At 41.2% G+C, this 21,577-nt stretch overlaps 1 protein-coding gene across 4 annotated transcripts in view; it reads left to right on the top strand.

Moving 5' to 3' along the window:
* Nucleotides 1-21,577, top strand: part of cep126 (centrosomal protein 126) — a 112,628-nt gene that overhangs the window by 35,462 nt on the left and 55,589 nt on the right. For 3 of the 4 annotated variants that reach the window (XM_080196939.1, XM_080196938.1, XM_080196942.1), the window contains exon 5: nucleotides 3,069-3,276. In XM_080196939.1, the coding sequence (XP_080053065.1) occupies nucleotides 3,069-3,276 (208 nt within the window). Of the gene's footprint in view, nucleotides 1-1,257; nucleotides 1,370-3,068; nucleotides 3,277-21,577 lie in introns of those variants that run through there. The other variant, XM_080196941.1, reaches the window with a different exon arrangement.

Genomic DNA, 21,577 nt, shown 5'->3' with positions numbered 1-21,577 from the left:
CCAAAGAGACTGGTAGATATGCGACAGAGTCCCATTCAAAGCATTTGGTGGCACAAAATTTTAAAAAATTATTTGATGAATATCTAGTTTAAAATAAAATTGAAGCATATATTTATATTGCGTTATTTTGTCTCACTTAATGATGCCTATAAGCTTTTGATTTAGGGGGATAGAATTTGGCAGCAGGCCCAAAAATAGGTTTTACGGCAGTGTGAATTTTCATGTGGTCTTCCGCTGGTGCCCTTCATAGCAGATTGGAAATCGCTTTGGCCAACACAAAACTGATTTGCATCGGGACATACCAGAAGAATGCCTGGGATTATCTCCAGAGTTTGGGATGGAGGCCACCAGCGATACTGTTCCCTTGAATACCTCAAGTGGGGGAAGCATTTATCGGGTGAATTCTCCAGCCTCTGTGTCATTGAGGAAATCCATCTTCTAATCTTAGCATTTTCCTGAACATCCATCTTCTTTCTTCAAAAGGTCTATCTTCTTTCTTCAACGTTATTTCAGTGATGTTCACCGTCTTTTAAATATTGCAGTCAGATATAATGGCAGGACACCTCCAATCAAGCCTGCCCCATCAGGGAGTAGGGCACTAAACTCCCAGGTGCATAATTAATGAGGTTGGGGCCAGAAGATGTGACGTTTCCTGTCATGGGTAACACTCCCCTTCCCTGCCCCATGTTTAGCCCCTTATGGAGAATTCTGCCCATAGCTTAAAAGTAAAATACTTTTGACACTTGTCAAAGTTTCAAATGTTTTGATAAGTAGAATCATAGTTATTCCAGAGTGATAGGCTATCTGCAAAATATCAGTGGTAGTGTTTTTTCCTCTCTAAACCTTGAAGTTTAATCCCATTCTTGCTTTCTCCTCATAGCCTTTTTGTTACGTAACTATCCCCTTTCTTTAAACATGGGCTTTGATTCAGAAATGGCCTGTGACAGTGGATGTAATATTCCAACTACCCTCCAGATAAAGACAGGGAGATTGATTTTCAGATGCACCATTGGACAGAAACAAATAACACTCTTAAAATGGTGGGAAAAAGTATATAGTCCTGTTCAAACACCTGACCAATACCAAATTCAGAATCCCCTGTTACTTGTGGGTTGTGGGGGAGCTCTTGCTTGAGACTCCTACGACACTGATAAAACTTTTGTTATTATTTAGGACCATAATAGTACCGCATGCGCATTATGCACAATCTGTACAGTATCAACTGGTGGTCCAGCTAAAGAAGAATCTGGCTGACAACTTGTAATTCATTATTGTGGAGGCAGAAGGTGCATGAATGCTCTTCCAGGCTCCACTGACACAACATGGGCTACTGCGACACCAGCTTTCTACCTTCCAGCCTGGTGATAACGTAAGAGCTGATGAGCTTTTCTAAGGCAATCATTTTACATCAGAAGTCCGATAACAAAATCATTTTGTCAAAACGAATTGAACACCTTTTTTAAATGATCAGACAGCCTGTAGCTACTCAGTCATTCTACTCAAAACCTGTCCACAACCAAAATCCACTGCAATTATTCTTGCCTCTGTTGTGATCATACTAAATTTGTTGCAACTAGTTGCTATTGAAATAACGAGTGAAACTACCTTTCTTGCATCTTTTTAAAAGAATATTCATTTTGTAATGCTACAGAATCACTATTTGCTATCCCTGTACTACACACATACAATACATATTGATTTCTCATAGTAGAGCATGTGAGGACCTGATGGGGTCTTCCATTGAAGTAGGTTCAAAGGCGCATCTTCCCGTTGCGCCCCACTGGTTGATGGGCAGGTTTATGCCTGATTTCTTATCTCTCACGATCTTACCGGCATTGGATGTCTGGTGCAATCAGCCTCACGCCCATTTCGGGTGCGAGGCTGAATAATTCATTTAAATTTGCTATAATTTGAATTTATATTGATTTCATGAGCCCAGGCTCAGTTACCCGTGTGACCTTGTAAGGAGAGGTTCTCCATGGCATGGGTCACAGCTGGTCCCCCAGCAATGGGGACCAGTTGTTATGGCCTCACTGTTAAGACTGAAGGCCATTGAGGCCCTCCGAAGGTTGGAGGCAACGGGGTACCCTTGGGCAGTGCTAACCTGGCACTGCCCACCAGGCACTGAGCAGTGCCAAGGGTGTGGGGGTCAGAGGGGGCAGAGCCAGACCAGGAGCAGCTGGTCAGTGGTAGGAGTGGTGGGGGGGGAAACCAATGTGAACTCTGCATTAAGGATTGATGGGGAAGGGAGAGGCACCCACTGCGACTCTGCTTCAGGGATCTTGGGGAGGGAGGGGGACAATCAGGGCTGGCCGTGGGTGGGAGGGTCAGACTGACACTGACCAGAGTGTTGAGTCAGGTGGCTGATTATAGGGGGTGTAATTGGGTAGCTGATCAGCAGTAGGGGGGATCGGGGTCCCCTGGGGCTGTCACAGGATCAATCGTTTGGACATGTTGTGGGGGTCACATTAGGCCACAGGCCCCTGCAGTAGATGGTGGGAGAATGTTTTCTTGGAGGCAGGCTGAGCACAGCAGAAGCTAAGTGACAAGTCTCTGCTGTTAGAGACCTGCACATGTGCAATGGCACTCTCTGCTGCTCTCAGCCAGTGTTTGGATGACTTAAGCATCCTGCTCCCTCCCCTATAGATGAGAAAACCATTACTGCTGTTTTGTTTTTACTCTTAAGTGGATAAGGTAGCAGATTTGAACTCACCCAAAAAATTGATCTGAAACTGTCCCATTTTCACACCCGTCCTGGATTTAGAATTCTTTTGGTAAGATCGCCTCCAAATTACACTGTGTAATTTGATTGTGCAGATGTAAATTCAATCCTCCTTTTATATATTCTGGTCCCAAATATCTGCATTTATTTTGATATGTTAGGAATGTGTCACAGCAAAATTTGGAGGGTTTTTTATGCTGTATCCATTTCCACTAAGCTTTTCCCCATAGAATACTTTGGTCATATATGTTTAACTAAGAGTTTGACTAATATTATGAATAACGCAATTCCATCACACGGTCTTAAAAAAAAATTGTACATAATTTCTATGGAATTGTATTCTTAGGACAACTGATTCATTTCTGAGTCTGTCAGCTCGTGGAGAGATTAGAAATGGTTCACACTATCAGAAACAACTTTCAGCAGCTAAGGCTTATGCCAAACTTATGCAAGAGAAGAGTGGGGCCAATCTGAAAAACAGCCGGTTACGCTTTCAACAGGAGTTGGAGGAGGCGCAACGTCTTCTGGGAGAGCAGCAACTGAATGGTTTACAGGTACTGTAGAAGATATAATGTTTCTAATGTTTGTTGATGAGCTTTCTTTAGTAAACTGCTTTACATGCAAAAATAATGAGGAAATCAAAACTTAGAATTGTCCTGAATGAACGCAATTTTATACAACCAGAAAATAATTAAGCTTTTGCGTAATATGCACTTTAATAATCTTTTGATATTTGTTTACAATATAAAGAGTATTTCAATATTAACAACAATTAGAGATTGTCCATGTATATGTACTATGTCATCCACTATAAGTAAGGAGGAAGTAGTGAGGGAAAGAAGAAAATATTGTAATTAAGGAAGTAAATCATGGGAACATAAAGAACAAACTGCTTCCAACACTCAAATAAAAGCATTCAGAAGAAAATGTTGGGGTTGGAGGGATGTCTAACTGCATAAAATTTGCTGTTGTAGAGGTTATAGAAACATTAATTGCTGCAGTAAATGGGAGTGGCGTTCTCACAAAGGAGTATTAAAGATTACTGGAAATATGAAAAACTAGTTGTATCTGTCAGGGACATTTGTCCTATAGACAATCATTAATTATGCACCCTATTCAACCTTTGTCTGTACCTAATCCCAGGCCTGGTTTCACAGAACTATAGAATCCCTTCTGTGCTGAAGGAGGCCATTCGGTCCACTAAGTCTGCACAACTTTCTGAAAGAACATCCCACCCAGACCCGTCCTCTCACCCCATCCCACATCACTGTGCATTTGCCATGGCTAATCGACCTAACCTACACATCTTTGGACATTAAGGGGAAATTTAGCATGGTCAGTCTGCCACCTTGCACATCTTTGGACTGGTGGGAGGAAACTGGAGCACCTGGCAGAAACCCACACAAACATGGGGAGAATGTGCAAACTCCACACAGACAATCACCAAGGCTGGAATTGAACCTGCGTTTCTGGCGCTATGAAGCAGCAGCACTAACCATCGTGCCACCTTTACACCTTTGTCCTGGTACCTGGCTGTCATCTTGATGTGGCATCTGGTGATTCGAGGGTGACACCTACTCAGGGTTAGGAGTTTTTACGATGGATCTCCATGTGACTGAGCCAGCTGATTTTCAAGCCACAGATCATTAGGTAAGTGAGGTAATGGAATCCAGAGTACCCGATTTGCTTCCTTTTGTTCCTTTTAGTGCCATCACTCTGCCTCATCATTAAGATATTGGGACTTGAAGCGTGATGCAGCATAATGGACAAATCATCTCCATTCTCAGTCACAGGGGACGATTCTCCAGCCTCGTGCGAGCAGGTGCAAATCGCATTATGGAGTGAGAATCTTATGAGAGGGGCCATAATGCGATTTGTGCCAGGGTGAACTCATTTTTGAGATGCTTTTGCCTCCTGGTCAACAACATAATCTGGTTCATGCCCAGGAAGGGCATCTAAATATGGAGAATCGACTTTAAGCTGCTTTCACCTGGCCCCCTTCAATTATCCCACCCACCAGTGGAATGTGAAGCTGGCAAGAATCACTACTGGTTTCCATGAATGGATAAAGTTTATTTATTAGTCACTAGTAGGCTTACATTAACACTGCAATGAAGTTACTGTGAAAATCCTTTCATCACCACACTCCAGCATCTGTTTTGGTACGCTGAGGGAGAATTTAACATGGCCAGTGCACTAATCTGACCATGCCAGAGAATTGGAAGCCATTGGAGCCCTCATTGGCCAGGCACATGGCTGGGCAGTGCTCTAGTAGTATCCTCTGAAACCCTGGCAGTGCCAACCCGACTAAATTATCATCATTTTATCAGGAGTCATCAACATTGATTTTACAGCTGTAACTAGGAGTGTAGATAAAAGAAAGCAGTGTCTAAAGTATACTTGGATTTTCAAAGCATTCAAAAAATTGCCATGCAAGAGCTTATTACACAGCAATAGAATGCATGGGCTTGAAGGCAAAATATTACCATGGATTGAAAACTAGTTATTGGAAAGGAAATGCATTTTTGAGGCCATAGATTTTAGCAGCATGAGTGGATGATCAGCAAAAGTGGAATTTTGGAATTTCATGAAGAAAAGGGATAAACAGGTCATTGAGCATTTAGCAGGCTGTAACCAGCCAGTACGAAAGGGATTAGGGCTTGGACCTCAGTTATTTAAATCTGCTAAATGTTCCTGATCTTTAAAAATTGTAAGGAAAAGATTTCTAATTTTCCAATTATCTTAAAAACTGTGTCTCTGGTTTCTGAACTTCCTGCTATTGGAAATTCTTCTTTCCAATGTAGGCTGTATGTTTGATGGGACAAGATTGTATTGTCCTATCAAAAGTGAACATAAACTACAAATATCCAATGAGGCATCCAATTCTTTGTTCAAGTAATGATGATAGACATTCCTTGGCAATGAGCATATGTTTAAATTCAGCAATTTCCCATTCATTGTGGCTGCTGAAAGATCTTTATCAGTCCTCCTTTTCTGTACACACAATCATACTAAATGGTTATAGACAATAAAACAAGTCAAGTATCTTAAGTGTTTGACTCCTTGCAAACCGTGGTTTGGCGAATTGAAGATAGTCATTCTGACAAAGCATTTCAATTAAAAATGACTGCATTTCGAAGGAGATATCTAGTCTTCTAACTTGTAGCCTTTAAAGCACTTAAACCAAGTGAATTAGCCCACATTCCGTAAATGAATTAAGAAATAAATTATAAGAATTCTTAACAAACAGTGACATTTCATCCCTTACAATAATAGGATGTCAGAACTGGTACTGAGGGGATAAACATGAAGCAATGCTTATTTTTGTTATCCCAGGAGATTAAGATAAATATAAAGACGTACACTGTATAACTCTGATCACAGAAATGATCTGAATTCTGCTTGCCTGCTATTTTCTTGTGTGATGCTGTACATTCCATGGTGTGTGTTGTTGCGAATGATTCACATCAGAAACATATTTGCAAGCTAATGTTTTAATTTTGTAGAATTTGGTGTGTTGATGTCCACAGCAAATCTATCTGGAATCAGTTAAGAGATTTCTTAAACCTTTATGTTTGAAAGTTCGAAAGACTATTAAAATAATTATAATCCTTCAGTGTCTACAAGAGATCCAATAATTTGTAAAAGGGCAGCATTGAAATTCTGAAAGCAAAATTGGCCTTTCCTGGAGTTCAGATCGCGGTTCCAACTGGATTCTATATTCAAGCTTTAGCTCTTCCAACTTACGCTGGGTCTCATTAGTGGCAGAGTAAGTGAGAATTATCAACGCAGGGAATCACTTAACATGCCCTGCTCTCCTTCCGCACCAAAGACCTTGTAAGGCTAACTGGAGACTCTCACTCGACCAGTTAAATTTTCCAACCATTTAGGCAGACTGTCTCCAATTTTATGGTGGGAGTAGTCTGGAAAGGAAATGCATTTTTGAGGCCATAGATTTTGGCAGCATGAGTGGATGATCAGCAAAAGTGGAATTTTGGAATTTCATAAAGTTGGGTCCACCACCACTGTTTGGTTGAGTTGCAGGATCTTGCAGCACCAAGATCAAGTAAGATCCCATGCAGAATTTAGTAGAGCATTCCATGTTCTGACTGCATAGGAAGGGGCACCAAGGGGGGTTTGGTGATGGTACTGGGGCGGCTCCAAACAGTTGCTTGACCATGGTATTCACTGCATCCCATCTTTGTATCCATCTTTGAGTCTCGATATCAGCTTAAATCCAGGCTACAATTATATAGACTCTTTATTTATCAATTTGTAAACATTAATAAATTACATATCCTCATAAGTTTGAGTAGTCTTGCATACCACTGTAAAACTAGCCGCAGATCTGAATAATGTAGGAATGAACATGATGGGAAAAAAAGCACAACTATAAGTTAAGTGTTGACTGGAATGGTGCATGATGGTTCAGAGTGAGCTTTAGGTTTCTGTCCTCAGCCATGACAAAATTTGGTCCCTCAGTAACATAATCAACACATTTCTGTCTTGAGTTAAAACATTGTTTGTGTGTTAGTTTATTTATGATTTTAATAAGGGGCTATGGGAGAAAAATGGCAGATGGACATTTTGATTGGTTCTGTCTGCTTTTTCTAAAATTATCCATGTGACCAAATTGTAATTAATAAAGTCATATAATGATTAAGATTGCAGATAAATGATAAAGTGTAAAAAAGATTGAATTTAGGTAGAACAAATTAAGTCAATGAAATTTGTGTGAAGTGTTTGTTTTCCACTTAAAGTATGACAAAAAGTGGCCTGTAACTTCCTAGCTCCCCAGAGTCACATTTAGGGGGTACCCCAGTGATGTGCTGGGGAATCACTCTGGGAAATTCCAGTTTAAGGGTTGACCCAACAATTATCCAGTAGTGTTAACTTCCCCTGGACAATTGCACCAATCTGGGAACCATCTGACAGAAGCAATTTAAATCGCTAACTTTAGAAGAGTTGGAAGGGGAAAAAAAACAATTTAAATTCCAGCCAAATGTGGGACATTCACACACCCGCACCCTGACCCAACTCCCTCTGCTGATCCAATCCCCCGCCAGTCCAAATCCCCTCCTTTCATTCCGACCCAACCCACCAATCCTCCCAATGTCTGAACCACTTACCTCTGAAACTTTATAATTACAGCGAGGTTAAGTCTGTCAAAAATAGCAATCCACCAAAGATTGCCACTCTGAGGCAGTTACAGGCCTGTTTGTACATTTTCTATAAAAATAGTGGATCATCACTGGATTTTGTTTTATAATTAGTTTTATCACTCAGAGTTCTACTATGTAACACACAACGTATTATTAATATGCTGATTTAGGGTTGATTAAATTCTATGACATTACATGTTTCTTTTGTTAATTTGTCTGTGAGATTGGATTATGAGGGAGGTAACACGTGTTTTACATTAAGAAAAACTTACTGGTTTTCCAGCTGGTCCACTCATCACAGGGGAGGCACTGGCCTAATGGTATTATCACTGGACTAGCAGAGATCTGTGTGTGTGTGTGTGTGTTGGGAGAGGTGGGAGTGGCAGGGGGAGGGACCTGGGTTTGAGGTGAAATTTGAATTCACTGAAGACTCTAATATGGCCATAAACCCATTGTTGATTGTCATGAAAACCCATCTGGTCCTTTAAGAAAGGAAATCTGCTATTCTGACCTGGCCTGATCGACATGCGACCCCAGATCCACAGGATTGTGCTTGACTCTTAAATGCCCTCTGATATGACCTAGAAGGACATTCAGTTATATCAAACTGCTGCAAAGCCACAAAAAGGAATTAAACTGGATGGGCCACCCCATATTGACAGGGGCACAAAATGACAATGACAAGCTCAACGCTTTTGACCCTCTTTGCTAATATCAGGGTGCTGTTCCCAAAATTGGGAGCTGTCTTATAATCTAGTCAAACAACAGCTGGACATAGCCAAGTGCATGGAATCATTTGTTATAGCTTTTGTCCCAGACACCACCATCACCATCTCAAGGTTTGTCCTATCCCACCAGGACCAGGAGGAAGGGAGTTTCCTTCAGAAACTGCAATATTAACTCTGGACCCCCTGAAGTCTCTAGGCATTAGTATTCCTGCATGTTGAACACTACTTGGAGGAAGCACTGAGGGTGCTAAGAATGCAGAACATTACTTGTGTACTTCAATGTCCATCACCAACAGTGGCTTGGTAGCACCACTACTGACCAAGCTGGCCGAGTCCTACTGGTCAGCAGTAGGTGATGAGAGTGAAAAACATACTTGACCTGATCCTCACCAACCTGCCTGAGGCAGATGAATCTGTCCAATACAATATCAGTAGAAGTGACCACTGCACAGTCTTCATATTGAAGATACCCTCCATCATGTTATGTGGCATTACCACCATGCTAAATGGGATGGATTTTGAACAGATCTAGCAACTCAGGACTGGTCACCCATGAGGTGCTGTGTCCTCACAGCAGCAGAATTGCAGTCAATGACAATTTGTAATCTCATGGTCCAGTATATTCCCCACTCTACCATTACCACAAAGCCCACCAATGTCTGCACTTTCTCAGAAAGGTAAGAAAATTTGGCATGTCCGCTATGACTCTCGCCAATTTTTAACAATTGCCCCATAGAAAGCATTCTTTCCCGACAGCTTGGTATGGCTCCTGCTCTGACCAAGACTACGAGAAACTACAAAGGGTTGTGAACATAATCTAGTCCATCACACAAACCAGCCTCCCATCCATTGACTCCATCTACATTTCCTGCTGCATGGCAAAGCAGCCAGCATAATCAAGATCCCCACGCACCCTGGGAATACTCCCTTCCACCTTCTTCCATCATGAAAAAGATACAGAAGTCTGAAAGCATGTACCAACTAACTCAAGATCATCAGTAGAGTGATGAAAATGCAACATTTGTCTGAGTGTGGCATTAAAGAGCCCTGCCAAAGCTGGAGTCCGTAAGAACATAAGACATAGGAGCAGAGTTAGGCCACTCGGCCTATTGTGTCTGCTCCTTCATTCAATCATGGCTGGTATTTTTCTCATCCCCATTCTCCTGCCTTTTCCCCATAACTCCTGATCCCCTTATTAATCAAGAACCTATTTATCTCTGTTTTAAAGACACTCAATGACCTGGCCTCCACAGCCTTCTAAGGCAATGGGGTCAATGGAAATCAGAGGAAAACTCTCTGCTGGTTGGAGTCAAACCTAGCACTAAAGTTGTGGTTGTTGAAGGTCAATCATCTCAGTTCCAGGACATCACTGCAGCGGTTTCTCTGGGTAATATCCTAGGCTCAACCATCTTCAGCTACTTCATTAGTGACTTTCCTTCCATCATAAGGTCAGAAATAGGCATTTTCGCTGATGTTCAGCACAATTCACTGCTCTTCAGATACTGAAGCAGTCCACCTCCAGGCTTGGGCTGACAAGTAACATTTGTGACACATAAGTGCCAAGCAATGACCATCTCCAACAAAGAGAATCTAACCATCGACGCTTGACATTCAATGACATGACCATTGCCAAATTCTCCACTATCAACATCCTGAGGGTTGCCATTGACCAGAAACTAAACTGGACTAGCCATATAAATACTTTGGCTGAAAGAGCAGGTCAAAGGCTCAGAACCCTGCAGCATCTAACTTATCTTCTGATTTCCCAAAGCCTGTCCACCATCTACAAGGCACAAGTCAATCATGTGATGGAATACTCTCTACTTAGCTGGGTGAGTGGAGAAAGCAGCCCTCTTGATTGACACCCCATCCACAAATATTTATTCCCATCAGCACCAACACACAGTAGCTGCAGTGCTACCAGCTACAAGATGGATTGCAGGAACTCACCAAGGCTCCTTTGACAGCACCTTCCAAACCCACAACTTTTCTTATCTAGAAGGACAAGAGCAGCAGATGCATGGGAACACCATTACTTGGACGTTCCCTTGCAAGCTACTCAGCATCCTAACTTTGAAACATATCGCTACTTTTTCACTGCTGTTGGGTTGAAATCTTGGTAGTCCCTCCCTAACAGCCCTGTGTACTCACACTACAGGGGCTACAACAGTTCATGAAGACAGCTCATCACCATCCTCTTGAGCATTTAGGGTTGGGCAACAAATGCTGGCCTAGCCAGCGAGGCCCAAATCCCATGAATACATAGAACATGTTTTTGCATCCTCTATAGTATCTATTTTACTGCTTTTGTAGTATAGCTGCATGTGTTTTCTTGCTGCAGTTTAAGAGTATCTTTTTAACTAAAATCACTGTACTTACTTGTACAGGCCTACCAAAATATCAGGCATTTGACATAATTGCTGATTGGAGCCAAAAGATGTCATAAACATTAGATAACTATCTATTTCCAGACAGCTAATCCTTATCTAACCTGCACTGAACATTGTTAGGCAATTCCTTCTTGTGTTACGCTGTTTGTTTACAATACTTTTGTAGACAATTGTCTTTTATCTGTTTCAAATATTCAGTGTAGTCACTGTCATGCTTTCTTTTTGGCAATGTAGAAATGTTTTCTGGAGTATTTCTGATCTCACCATTACATCTCAAGATGATAAATTCTATGAATATTAAGAAGGGTATGTGTTTTCATGCCGAAGTCTGCATCCACCATTACCTTCCTCATGATAAAATCAATAACCAACAGGAACAGAAATGGGAAAGATATGCAGCCGTTTGCTGTTCTCCTGTGATGTGTTAGGAAAATGAAGTTAGATTTAAGGGATTTATATTTATGTTGGTTACATAAGAAATAGTTTTACATGTGTTTCATTTAATATTTCTATGCCTTGAAGGGTAAAAGCTATAGTTATATCCATACTGAACAAAGGTTTTTGTATTTGTGCGGGTTGCTTTCAATTCCAACTGTGATTCTATTGTGCTAAGAGAAGGCAATAGTGTTAAAAGTAAATAAACGAGCATTGGTGACTTAGCAATTGGGGCCTTATAAGGTAAAGAAGCTTTTAAGTTTTCATTTCATTAATTTGTTTTCAGGAGATAGATAGGAAGGCACTCTCACAGTTCTGCTAGAGGTAGTTGGTTTTAAAAGGCTAAAGAAAGAACGTCTCTCAGCCTTGTTAGAAGAAATGTCATTTTATGGAGTAATGGTTAAGAAAACAGGTGCCGGAAGGTTTAGCAAGTTAAGGAAACTAGAGAAGCTCCAAGTCTGGAGTTAATGGAACAGGGGAAACTTGGAACCAGAACAGATTACTGTTCAGTAAAGTCACAGGGAGTTTAAAAGGCATAGGATCATGATAAGCCAGAAAGTTACCTGCAGTAGTGCTCAGGTTTGTGAGAAATTACTCCAGTTTGGAGACATTATTTGAAATTATTGTGGGAATCAGTGGCTGAACCTTGAAGTTTGGGTGAAAGCCTTTAAGACATAAAAAACCTGAAGAAAGAGGTGTAAAATCTGAAAATGAAACATTGATGGAAACAGAGGAAGAAAAGCATAATTTAAGAAAAGATTTGAAAGTGTGCTTTTTGAAAGTGGATTTTGAAATCACTCGTGGAAGCCAGAGTTCAATGAGACAAGGTGGCTCATGGTTTAAAAATCAACTGGGGGGATTTTGAGGAAAGCTTCACTGGCATTCACTTAGGTTCATAGAGGAATGTGTCTTACCACAGTCATCTTGTATGCTTAATTGGGACTTTGTGTATTAATGAGACCATTATAGCTTGCGTTGTATTTCGTGTTAATTTTAAAATCTGTGTGTAGTTGTTAAGCTAAAAGTGGAGTAAAGGACTATTGTATCATAATCCAATTTTTCATGTTTAATACATGCTTTTTTCTTGTTAAAATGAGTTAGCGGGCTTATGACTCTGTTCCTCCACTTTGTATAAAAAAGTAAAAGTTACGGTCTTTTGAACCAAGGATCCAATTGGGATCTTCCTGTTCAGTTATGACATCAACTGGAATCATAACGGATTATGTTGAAGGGTGCCAGTGCTGAAGTCTTGATACAAGGCTGTGAAGATGTTAATACATTATTCCGCATGCCATACTGTCTTATGTACAGAGTATCTGCTGACGGATGCTCTCAAAAGTCTCTTTGAAATCAGTGAAGTTGATAATTTGTGCCTTCTCTATTCTATGATATTCCTGAGGGTAAAGATCTGATCCCAGCTTGTTCTGCCATGCTAAAAACCTGCCCATTTTTCACGAAGCACACTGTTTGTTTCTGCCTTCAGTCTATTGAGGAGCACTATTCTGTAGACCTTGCCAGGTACTGACAGCAGTGTTATGCCCTTCCAATTTGCAGACACTGAGGTTCCCTTTCTTTGGCAGCTTGCTGATTAGTCCTCATCTCTAGGATATCCTCAACAGTCCAGATCTTATTGAAAAGGTCCCTGAATCCTGTTGTGATATTGTTCTTGCCATGTTTCAGTAGCTCTGCTGGTATATCATCAAGCCCAGGCTTGGTTTTCTTCAGGCAGTTCTGGCTCTTTGAACATCAGATGTGGCAGCTTCTCCCAGGATAACGTTCAGTTGCTGAGGGTGTTAGTGAATTCAAACACAGAGCTGGGATTGGGCTGCTTGATGATCTTCCAAAAATGTTCCACCCACCTTATTTCCTGCTGCTCATTTACCGATAATGTCCTTGATTGGTACAGTAGTGTTGCATCTTGCCACACTTGTCAGTTCCCGCATGATCTGTGGAACATTTGGAGTCATTCTGATGTTCTGATTCTTATGTCTCCCTGCCTTTTTTTAAATTCGTTCATGGGATGTGGGCATTGCTGGCTGGGCCAGTATTTATTGCCCATCCCTGAAGGCATTTAAGAGTCAACCACATTGCTGTGGATCATAGGCCATACCAGATAAGGATGGCTGATTTCCTTCCCTAAAGGACATTAGTGAACCAGATGGGTTTTTGCGTGAATGGTTTCTGAAATAAGTTTTCAGAGGCTGATGTCCCTTCACCAGATTCCCTTTTATTTACAAGCTCTATTCCAGTTCATAAAGTGTTTCAGGTTCACAGTCAGAATCTGAAATGCCAGGTGACATTCCCAGTTATATATACAGGAAAGACTCCCTGATTAGGCAGACAATAATGAGCTCAATCAGGGAGTTCATTCCGGCCTACGTTAAAAATCTTCATGTTTGTTTTACTTTAATTGTGAAATCATAATGTAGGAATTGAGTCAATTGTGAATTCACCATTTAAGGAATTAAAAAAAACTAAATATATCAGGAATTAGTGATGTATTAACATCTTCACAGCCTTGTATCAAGACTTCAGCACTGGCATCCTTCAACATAATCCGTTTTGTGGCTCTTCCAAAAATCTGGGCAGAATTCAATTCCAAAAACACTTGTAAAATATCTCAAATCTCATGTTATAAAATTAGGTGACATTAACTTTTGGTTTTAAGAGTGGAAGGAGGAAAGAAAGACTGGGCAAGATTCCACCTTTTGGGCTGTCAATGGAAATATAAGTCAGGAAAAGAAAGGTTTGAACAATGTTAGGAAGTTGGAATGAAGTTGGCTAAAAAAGAAATAATAGAGATTTAGCTGTGCTGTGGATTTGTCAGATGCAGATTAACCTAGTAGCAGGATGAAACATATTTTGCTAAGCAAGATGTAGACTACCAGTGTAAGGACCTGAATCATAGCCATTCCCAGTTGCAAAGCAGAATTCTCTGACAGAATCAAACTGCTGTGCAGAGAAAGAAGGCAGATGTCTGCCTATGTCAGACCCCACTGGTTCCAGCCAAAACTAAAATAGAGTTTCACAAAGGAAAACTACAGGTCCTGTGTGATAATTATGTGCTGGATTTCGCTTAGAGTGTTAAAACTTACGGGATGTTGTTTTGGGGAAGTGTTTCCTCAGCTAAGGAAAGTAGATTTGGATTAGGTGGTAATGTAAGCATACTATAATGGTCTGGGTAACCATTATTGTAGTTAATTATAAATGTTCTTTACCCTTGTTGTGGGTTTTAAAGTTTAATAAATGTTCTGTTATTTGAATAATTTACAACAAAACTAGCCCATTTTCTCACTGGGGTTAATCTCTTTTCTCTTATTTTTCCAAATCACAATAATAAATAGTTAAGAACCAGCATTCCAAGTTTTCCTCCTGGGATTTGGGATGTGCTCAAATTGGGCCCGATTCTCCCAAAAAAAATTCTCAGTGCTGAATTGGTGAGAGAAATGGTGTAATTCACAATTGTTTTTTCAGTGCAACCTCAGACTCGAATCTCCCACACTCGGTGCAATCCAGAGGTCACAATCGTGAATATCATTAAAAGCTCTGGGGGTGGGGCGTATTCATGCCAGAGTTTGACAGTTCTGGGCCTCTGTGCATTCTAATCAGTATTCTGTAAACTGTGTGTGTCTTTATATGCCCTGTTTCTCATCAGAACTCTCCACTCACCTGACGAAGGAACAGCATTCCGAAAGCTTGTGGCGTTTACTATCAAATAAACCTGTTGGACTTTAACATGGTGTTGTGAGACTTCTTACTCTGCGCATGCACAGTGTGCCTGCACTGTCAGACTACAGTTTGCTGGTTAGCTCGATGGCTGGGACCCTAGCACTGCTGCCCCTCACAACACCCCCATGGCTTGATTGCAGGCCGCATAAGCATTCCCAGGCCAGCCACAAACCCCCCTCCCCCCACTTCCCCAGTCCCAGAGCACTGCAATCTCCAAATCTCCCTCTCCTCCTGCAGTGACGATTCCCCCCCACCCCCATCAGCCCACCTCAATTGCTAGCCTCCCTCCAACCCCAACCGCTCCTATCTGCAGAGTGGCAGTGAGACACCCCAGCCTCACCGATCACCCCTAGGCCCTGTCCCCTTGGCGCCACCCCTTGACACTGCCCAGTGCCTGGTGGGCAGTGCCAAGGTGCCCCCTGGACATGGGCATTTTGCTACTTGAGCAGTACTGGAAGCACAAGCTGGCACTGTCAGTGTGCCCATGACCAGAGGCAACATGCATCTACTGCCCTTACTCCCCTGGGGGGCTATGATTGCCCTTCACTTCACTTTGGCAGGGTCTCCTGCTAGTTTCCCGCAAGTGGGGAAGTACTCTACGCCTCGCCAGAATGAAAAACCCCTGGCAGGGTGGGAGATGCTACTGAACCTGGAGAATTCAGCCCCAGGCCCAATAATGACATTTAAATAAAACTAAAAACAGATTCAAATCACTTACCTGTCTTCCTGCCGTTTTCCAGTGAGGTCTCGACTGTGCCTGCTCTCCAGCTGATCCCACATATGGCCAACACTCATATCTCCCAACCCGATGCACCAAAAAACATGCATGTCAGGATGGGAGAATCAGGCCCATTGAACATCAGTGGGGTTCATAAGAACAGCATATTTCAAAGGAACAAAAGAAAAGGTTCAGAAAAGCATTGAGAGTAATAATGAAGACAAATTAAAGAAAAGAAAACAAGTTATGCTTTTAGGCCAAATACAGACAACAGCAAAAAGATGCTATTGCTATAAGATTGTCTCTAAGCCCGGTTTAGTAACATTTTTGCTAGTTTCTGTGATTCATTTTTTGATAGAATGACCCCTAACTTTCTACCCCTGGTTTATTTCCGGTACATGGATGGCTTTGTAGTATAAATTTGCTATATTTCAATGTGCACCTGCATGTAAAAGTGCCTTAAACATCTTACTGTGTCTTATCCCATGCTCAAATTCACCTTTGAAATGGAGCTGTCTAATTAGCTCCCTTTTGTCAACAGACTAGTTGAGAAATCTGCTAATCGATTCTATACTGCTGTCCACTACAAGTTTGCCTTCACTGGTCAGTATACATGTCGAGATTCCTATAGCTCCATGCATTACAAAACTGGCCTTTTCAGCAACATTGTAAATAAGGCCCGAGCCATTTTTGCTCACCATGCAAGCATGATGCCAAAGATGGGCACATTAAGGTTACCCTGTGGAATAATGGCCATCCCAAACAGAATTTTCACTGTATATTGCTCAAAATCATGAATGGGCCAAAGACCACCATATTTAGTCATTAAAATTCTGAGTCTACCTCAGATTACCCTGGAAGAGTAAAGTGTCTCCAGCTATTTCATGTTGCCACTATGCAGTGGTAATATTGGTGGTTTTCTCCATTAACATGATGATTGCCTTCAAGCCAAAATGTTATTCTGTCTGCCACACAAATGACCAATGTAGTGTTTGAATTTCAGTGCTAATGTGATATCAAGTATTAGGCTACATCCCAACACATGGTGGATTGTATCAAACAGTTGTTTGCAATTATTAGAATATGCCTGTTATGCTAACAACCAATTTAACATTATCAGTAATAAAAACAAAAACTGCTGGATAACTCAACAGGTCTGGTAGCATCTGTGGAGAGAGAAACAGTTAATGTTTCAAGTCCAATGTAATTCTTCTTCAGAAATATTTTTTAATTCAGATCTTCAGCATTCTCAGTATTTTGTCTTTAAGTCAAGATTGTCGGGCTCACTGTGTGGCTCGTTATTGGGTGCTAGAAGCTACATTTATTCATACGCAGAGCCCTATCCTTCATAGGCAGAAAGAATATATCCAGGCATTGTGCCTTTTTCAACTAAACAAAAGCTTGAGGGACAAAGTTCCAGATGCATTCCCTGTGGCAACACTTCGACCAATTGGAATCAACTTCCATGATTTGAATTTAAACAAAAGCTTGAGGGATAACTAATCCCTGGCGCATTTCACTAGAATGGTCATATAGCTTAAGTACAATACTGAGGGAATGCTGCACTGTTGAATATCCTTGATGAAATGTTTAATTTTCACAAGTTACAGAAGAGCAAGGAAGCAATTTAGAAAAGAACAAAATGGCACTGCTGACTCTGTTGCATCTGTTCTGAAGACGCCACTTTCCAAAATAGCGCTGCCGGTATGCCTTCCTTCTTCCTTAATCATGGTTTCCACTATTGTGGTTAACAGGGTTCTCAACCATGTCTGACCCATCTCCTGTGTCACTGCTTTCACCCTTCCCCTCCCTCCCAGAACCAGGATAGGGTCTTCCTTGTTCTCACTTTTCATCCCACCAGCATTCACATTCATCCTCTGCCGTATCTGCCAACTGATACGTGATGCCATCACCAAACACATCCTCCCTGTCTGTATTCCACTGAGACCATTCCCTCCAGGATATCCTTGTCCACTCCTCCATCATGCCCAACACATCACCCACCGCTCACGGCACCTTCCCGTGCAATTACAGAAGATGTAATACCTGCCCTTTTACCTCCTCCCTACTCATCAGCCAAGGACTTAAATACCCTTTTTTAAGTGCAGCAGCGCTTCATGTGCACTTCCTTTAATCTGGTCTATTGCATTCTCTGCTCTCAATGCAGTTCTACTCTACATGGCAGACACCAAATGCAGACTGGGTGACCACTTTGCAGAACATCTTTGTCCACAAGCAGGACCTAGAACTTCCTGTCATTTGCGATTTCAACACACCACCCTGCTCTGCTGTCCACATATCTGTCCTTGGCCAGTTGCTATGTTCCAGTGAAGCCCAGCACAAATTGGAGGAACAGCACCTGATCTTCCAATTAGGCACTTTATAACCTTCCAGATTCAACATGAAGTTCAACAGCTTCAGAGCATGAACTCTCTCCTCCGTCTTTACCCCATTTCCATGTATTTTTCAATAAATTTTATCTTTTTTTATTATTTTGTATCCTATTATACAAAGAACAACCCAGCACGGGAAACAGGCCCTTCGGCCCAACGAGCCCATGCCGCCATCTTAACAAAGCATTTTATATATTGTATTTAAATTTTAATTTCTTCCATTTTTAAAATCTTGCTTTCCATCTTGTTTCAACCCCTCCACCCTGTAAGCCACTAGCGTCATTTGTTATGTCCATTTTGTTCTGTAATTTACACATTCTGATCTATTATTGGGCTGCTGTTAGCACCCTTCTCAGCCTTTATCACCACCATTTACATTCCTTTTTTGTATCATTGACATATTTGTCAATTACCAACCTCCCCTCTGCCCCAACACTTCTAAAGTATAAATCTCATCGCATTTTCTTTGTCTTCAGTTGTAATGAAGAGTTATCCAGACTCAAAATGTTGGCCCTAGTCTCTCTCCACAGGTGCTGTCAGACCCGCTGAGATTTTCCAGCATTTTCTGTTTTTGTTTCCAGCATCCACAGTATTTTGCTTTTATTTAAGGAAGTTCTTCTGGTGTTCTGACCAACATGTATCTCTCAGCATTGCTAAGAAACGGATTATCTGCAATTACTGCTTTGTGTCGGACCTTGCTATGCATAAATTGGAACGTTTCCCTACTTTACAATAGTGATCGCATTATTGATTCTTTGTGATACTTTTGTCATGAAAAGCACTTTATGAAGAGAAATTACTTTTTTCTTTATCTTTTGTTTCATTCTCTTTCTTTTTTATAGCAAGGGGGAGTTTGAAGGCCTGTGAGGAGTACAGCTACAACAGTGGCAAAAATTGCTCTGGTATGTCCTGTCCACTAAAATTATGACAAATCCAACCCAACGAATTACTATCCCATACTCTCAATTATCAGCAGAAGTGATGTCGATAGTACAATCAAGTAGTACTTACTTGACTGCTCATTAATGCTCAGTTTGTGTTCTGCCAGGGCCACTCAGCTCTTGACCTCAACCTTCATCCAAAGATGGACAGAGTTGAACTCAAGAGGTGAAATGACAGTGACTGTCTTTGATATCAAGGAAGCAGTTGACTGAGAATGACCCCAAGATACCCTCCAAAAACTGAAGTCAATGGGAATCAGAGAAAAAACTGTCCTGGTTGGAGCATTACTAGCATAAAGGAAAATGATTATGGTTTTGGAGGTCACCTCTCAATCTCAGGGCTCACTGCAGGAATTCCTTAGGGTAATGTCTTAAGCCCAGATACCTTTAGCTGTTTCATCAATGATGTTCGTTCCATCATAAGGTCAGAAATAAGGCTGTTTGCTAATGATTACACACTATTCAGCACCATTCGCAATTCCTCAGGTACTGCAGCAGTTTGTGTATGTATACAACAAGACCTGGCAAATAGTAAGGCTTGGGCTGATAAGTGTCCACACAAGTGCCAAGCAGTGACTACCTCCAACAAGAGATTTAACCATCTCCCCTTGACATTTAATTGCACTATCATTGCTGAATCCCTCACTATCACTATCCTGAGTGTTACCATTGTCTAGAAACTGAACTGAGCAGATCAGAGACTGGGAATTCTGCAAAAAGTAACTCAGCTTCTCATTCCTGAGCCTGTCCACCATTTACAAGGCACAAATCAGGAGCATGATGGAATAATCTCCACTTAGTTGAATGAGTGCAACCCAACACCATCTAGGGGAAAGCAGTTCACTAGATTGGCATTCCATCCATCACAGTAAATATTCATTCCTTCTACCACTGACATACAGTGCCAGCAAGTGTATACCATCTATAAGATTCTGACTTTGAACTACAATTCTTGCTCCCTAACTGTCACTGGGTCAAAATCCTGAACAGTTACAAAACATGGACTGTAGAACTTCAAGAAGACAGCACACCATCATCTTCAAGGAGGCAATTCAGGATTGGCAATAAATCAGTAGCCACATACTATAAAGAAAAAGAAATCAGAAAAAGAGAACTTTTTTTTGTATTTCTCCAGGAGTCTGAGAAAATTTTTAGAAGAATGTCTTTGAAATTAGTTTGACATCACATAGAGATTGTAGTGAGTAGAGGAAAGGGAACTTGGATTTAGGGAAAAGGCTTATAAAATCATTGGGTTATTTTCCAGAGCTTGAGCCGTTGAAATTGGTGTTTTCCAGCAGTGAGAAATGGGTAGGGGGGGCTGGAAGAGAATTTTATTTTCCATTACCTTTGGAAATATTGTCAAGATTTTTAATTACTAGGGAAAAACAACAGTAAGAATAGGAAATGTGCCTCCAAAGTTTAAACTATCGTTTTTTTTTACTGAAATAAAGATTGGGTGCGGTGAAAACCTATCTGCTAATTCATTGTGGGTGTACCTCACACTGATGGTGTTTCACCCCCAGAGGAAGGTGAAGTCAAGGTTAGGCGGATTAATGGATGTTTAAAAGAGTCAAGTAAGTGACTGCTTAGGGCAACTTGGGAAGAAATTAGATATATATGAAAATAGCTTTAACAGGAGACCGTAGAATTACAGATCCTGTCAAATCCATTGGACATTTTTCAAGCAATCAGATGAGTCGTTAGATTGTTTAAGGGCAAAGTTCTGGAGCTGTATAACAAAGATTCTGAATGCAAACTGCTGATTATGAATCAACCTGGAAGTTTCAGGATGTTTTGAAAGTTAACAGCTTTCATAGCTTTAGAACATACTGGTATAAGGATAATAAGGTTGGAAAGGTAAGAAGGGTAACGTAAACACACTGGGAGTAAGATAGAATGAAAAACATAGAACATAGCCTTCAGCTGCCCTAGACCCAAGGTCTGGAATTCCCTCTCTAAACTGCTTTTCTCCTCTACCCCTGTCTCCTCCTTTAAGATGTTCTTAAAATCTCTTTGCCAAAACTACTGGTTACCTGTCATGGTATCAATTCTTGTAGCTCAGTGTCAACATTGTTTGACATTGCTCCCGTGATACGTATTGGGATATTTTCCTAGTTTTGCAATGCAAAATAATGCAAGTGCTTGCTGGAATGAAATTGATGACTAAAAATACGTTGGGTTGAATTTTCACCAAGTCAGAAGATGCCAATTTGGTAAACAGCTATTCTGGGAGATCTTTTTCCCCCCCCCACAAATATGGTGACATCATCAAATGTCTCAGCTTTCTGCCAAAGCAATAAGGTCTTTTAGGCCTTTTTAATCAATGCAAGCTTTGTAGTCCAGCAGTGAAGCAAGAAGC

The sequence above is a fragment of the Carcharhinus amblyrhynchos genome, chromosome 10, assembly GCF_965287045.1.
Source record: "Carcharhinus amblyrhynchos chromosome 10, sCarAmb.v2.hapA, whole genome shotgun sequence".
NCBI lineage: Eukaryota > Metazoa > Chordata > Chondrichthyes > Carcharhiniformes > Carcharhinidae > Carcharhinus > Carcharhinus amblyrhynchos.
This window is presented reverse-complemented; position numbering and strand designations above follow the sequence as displayed.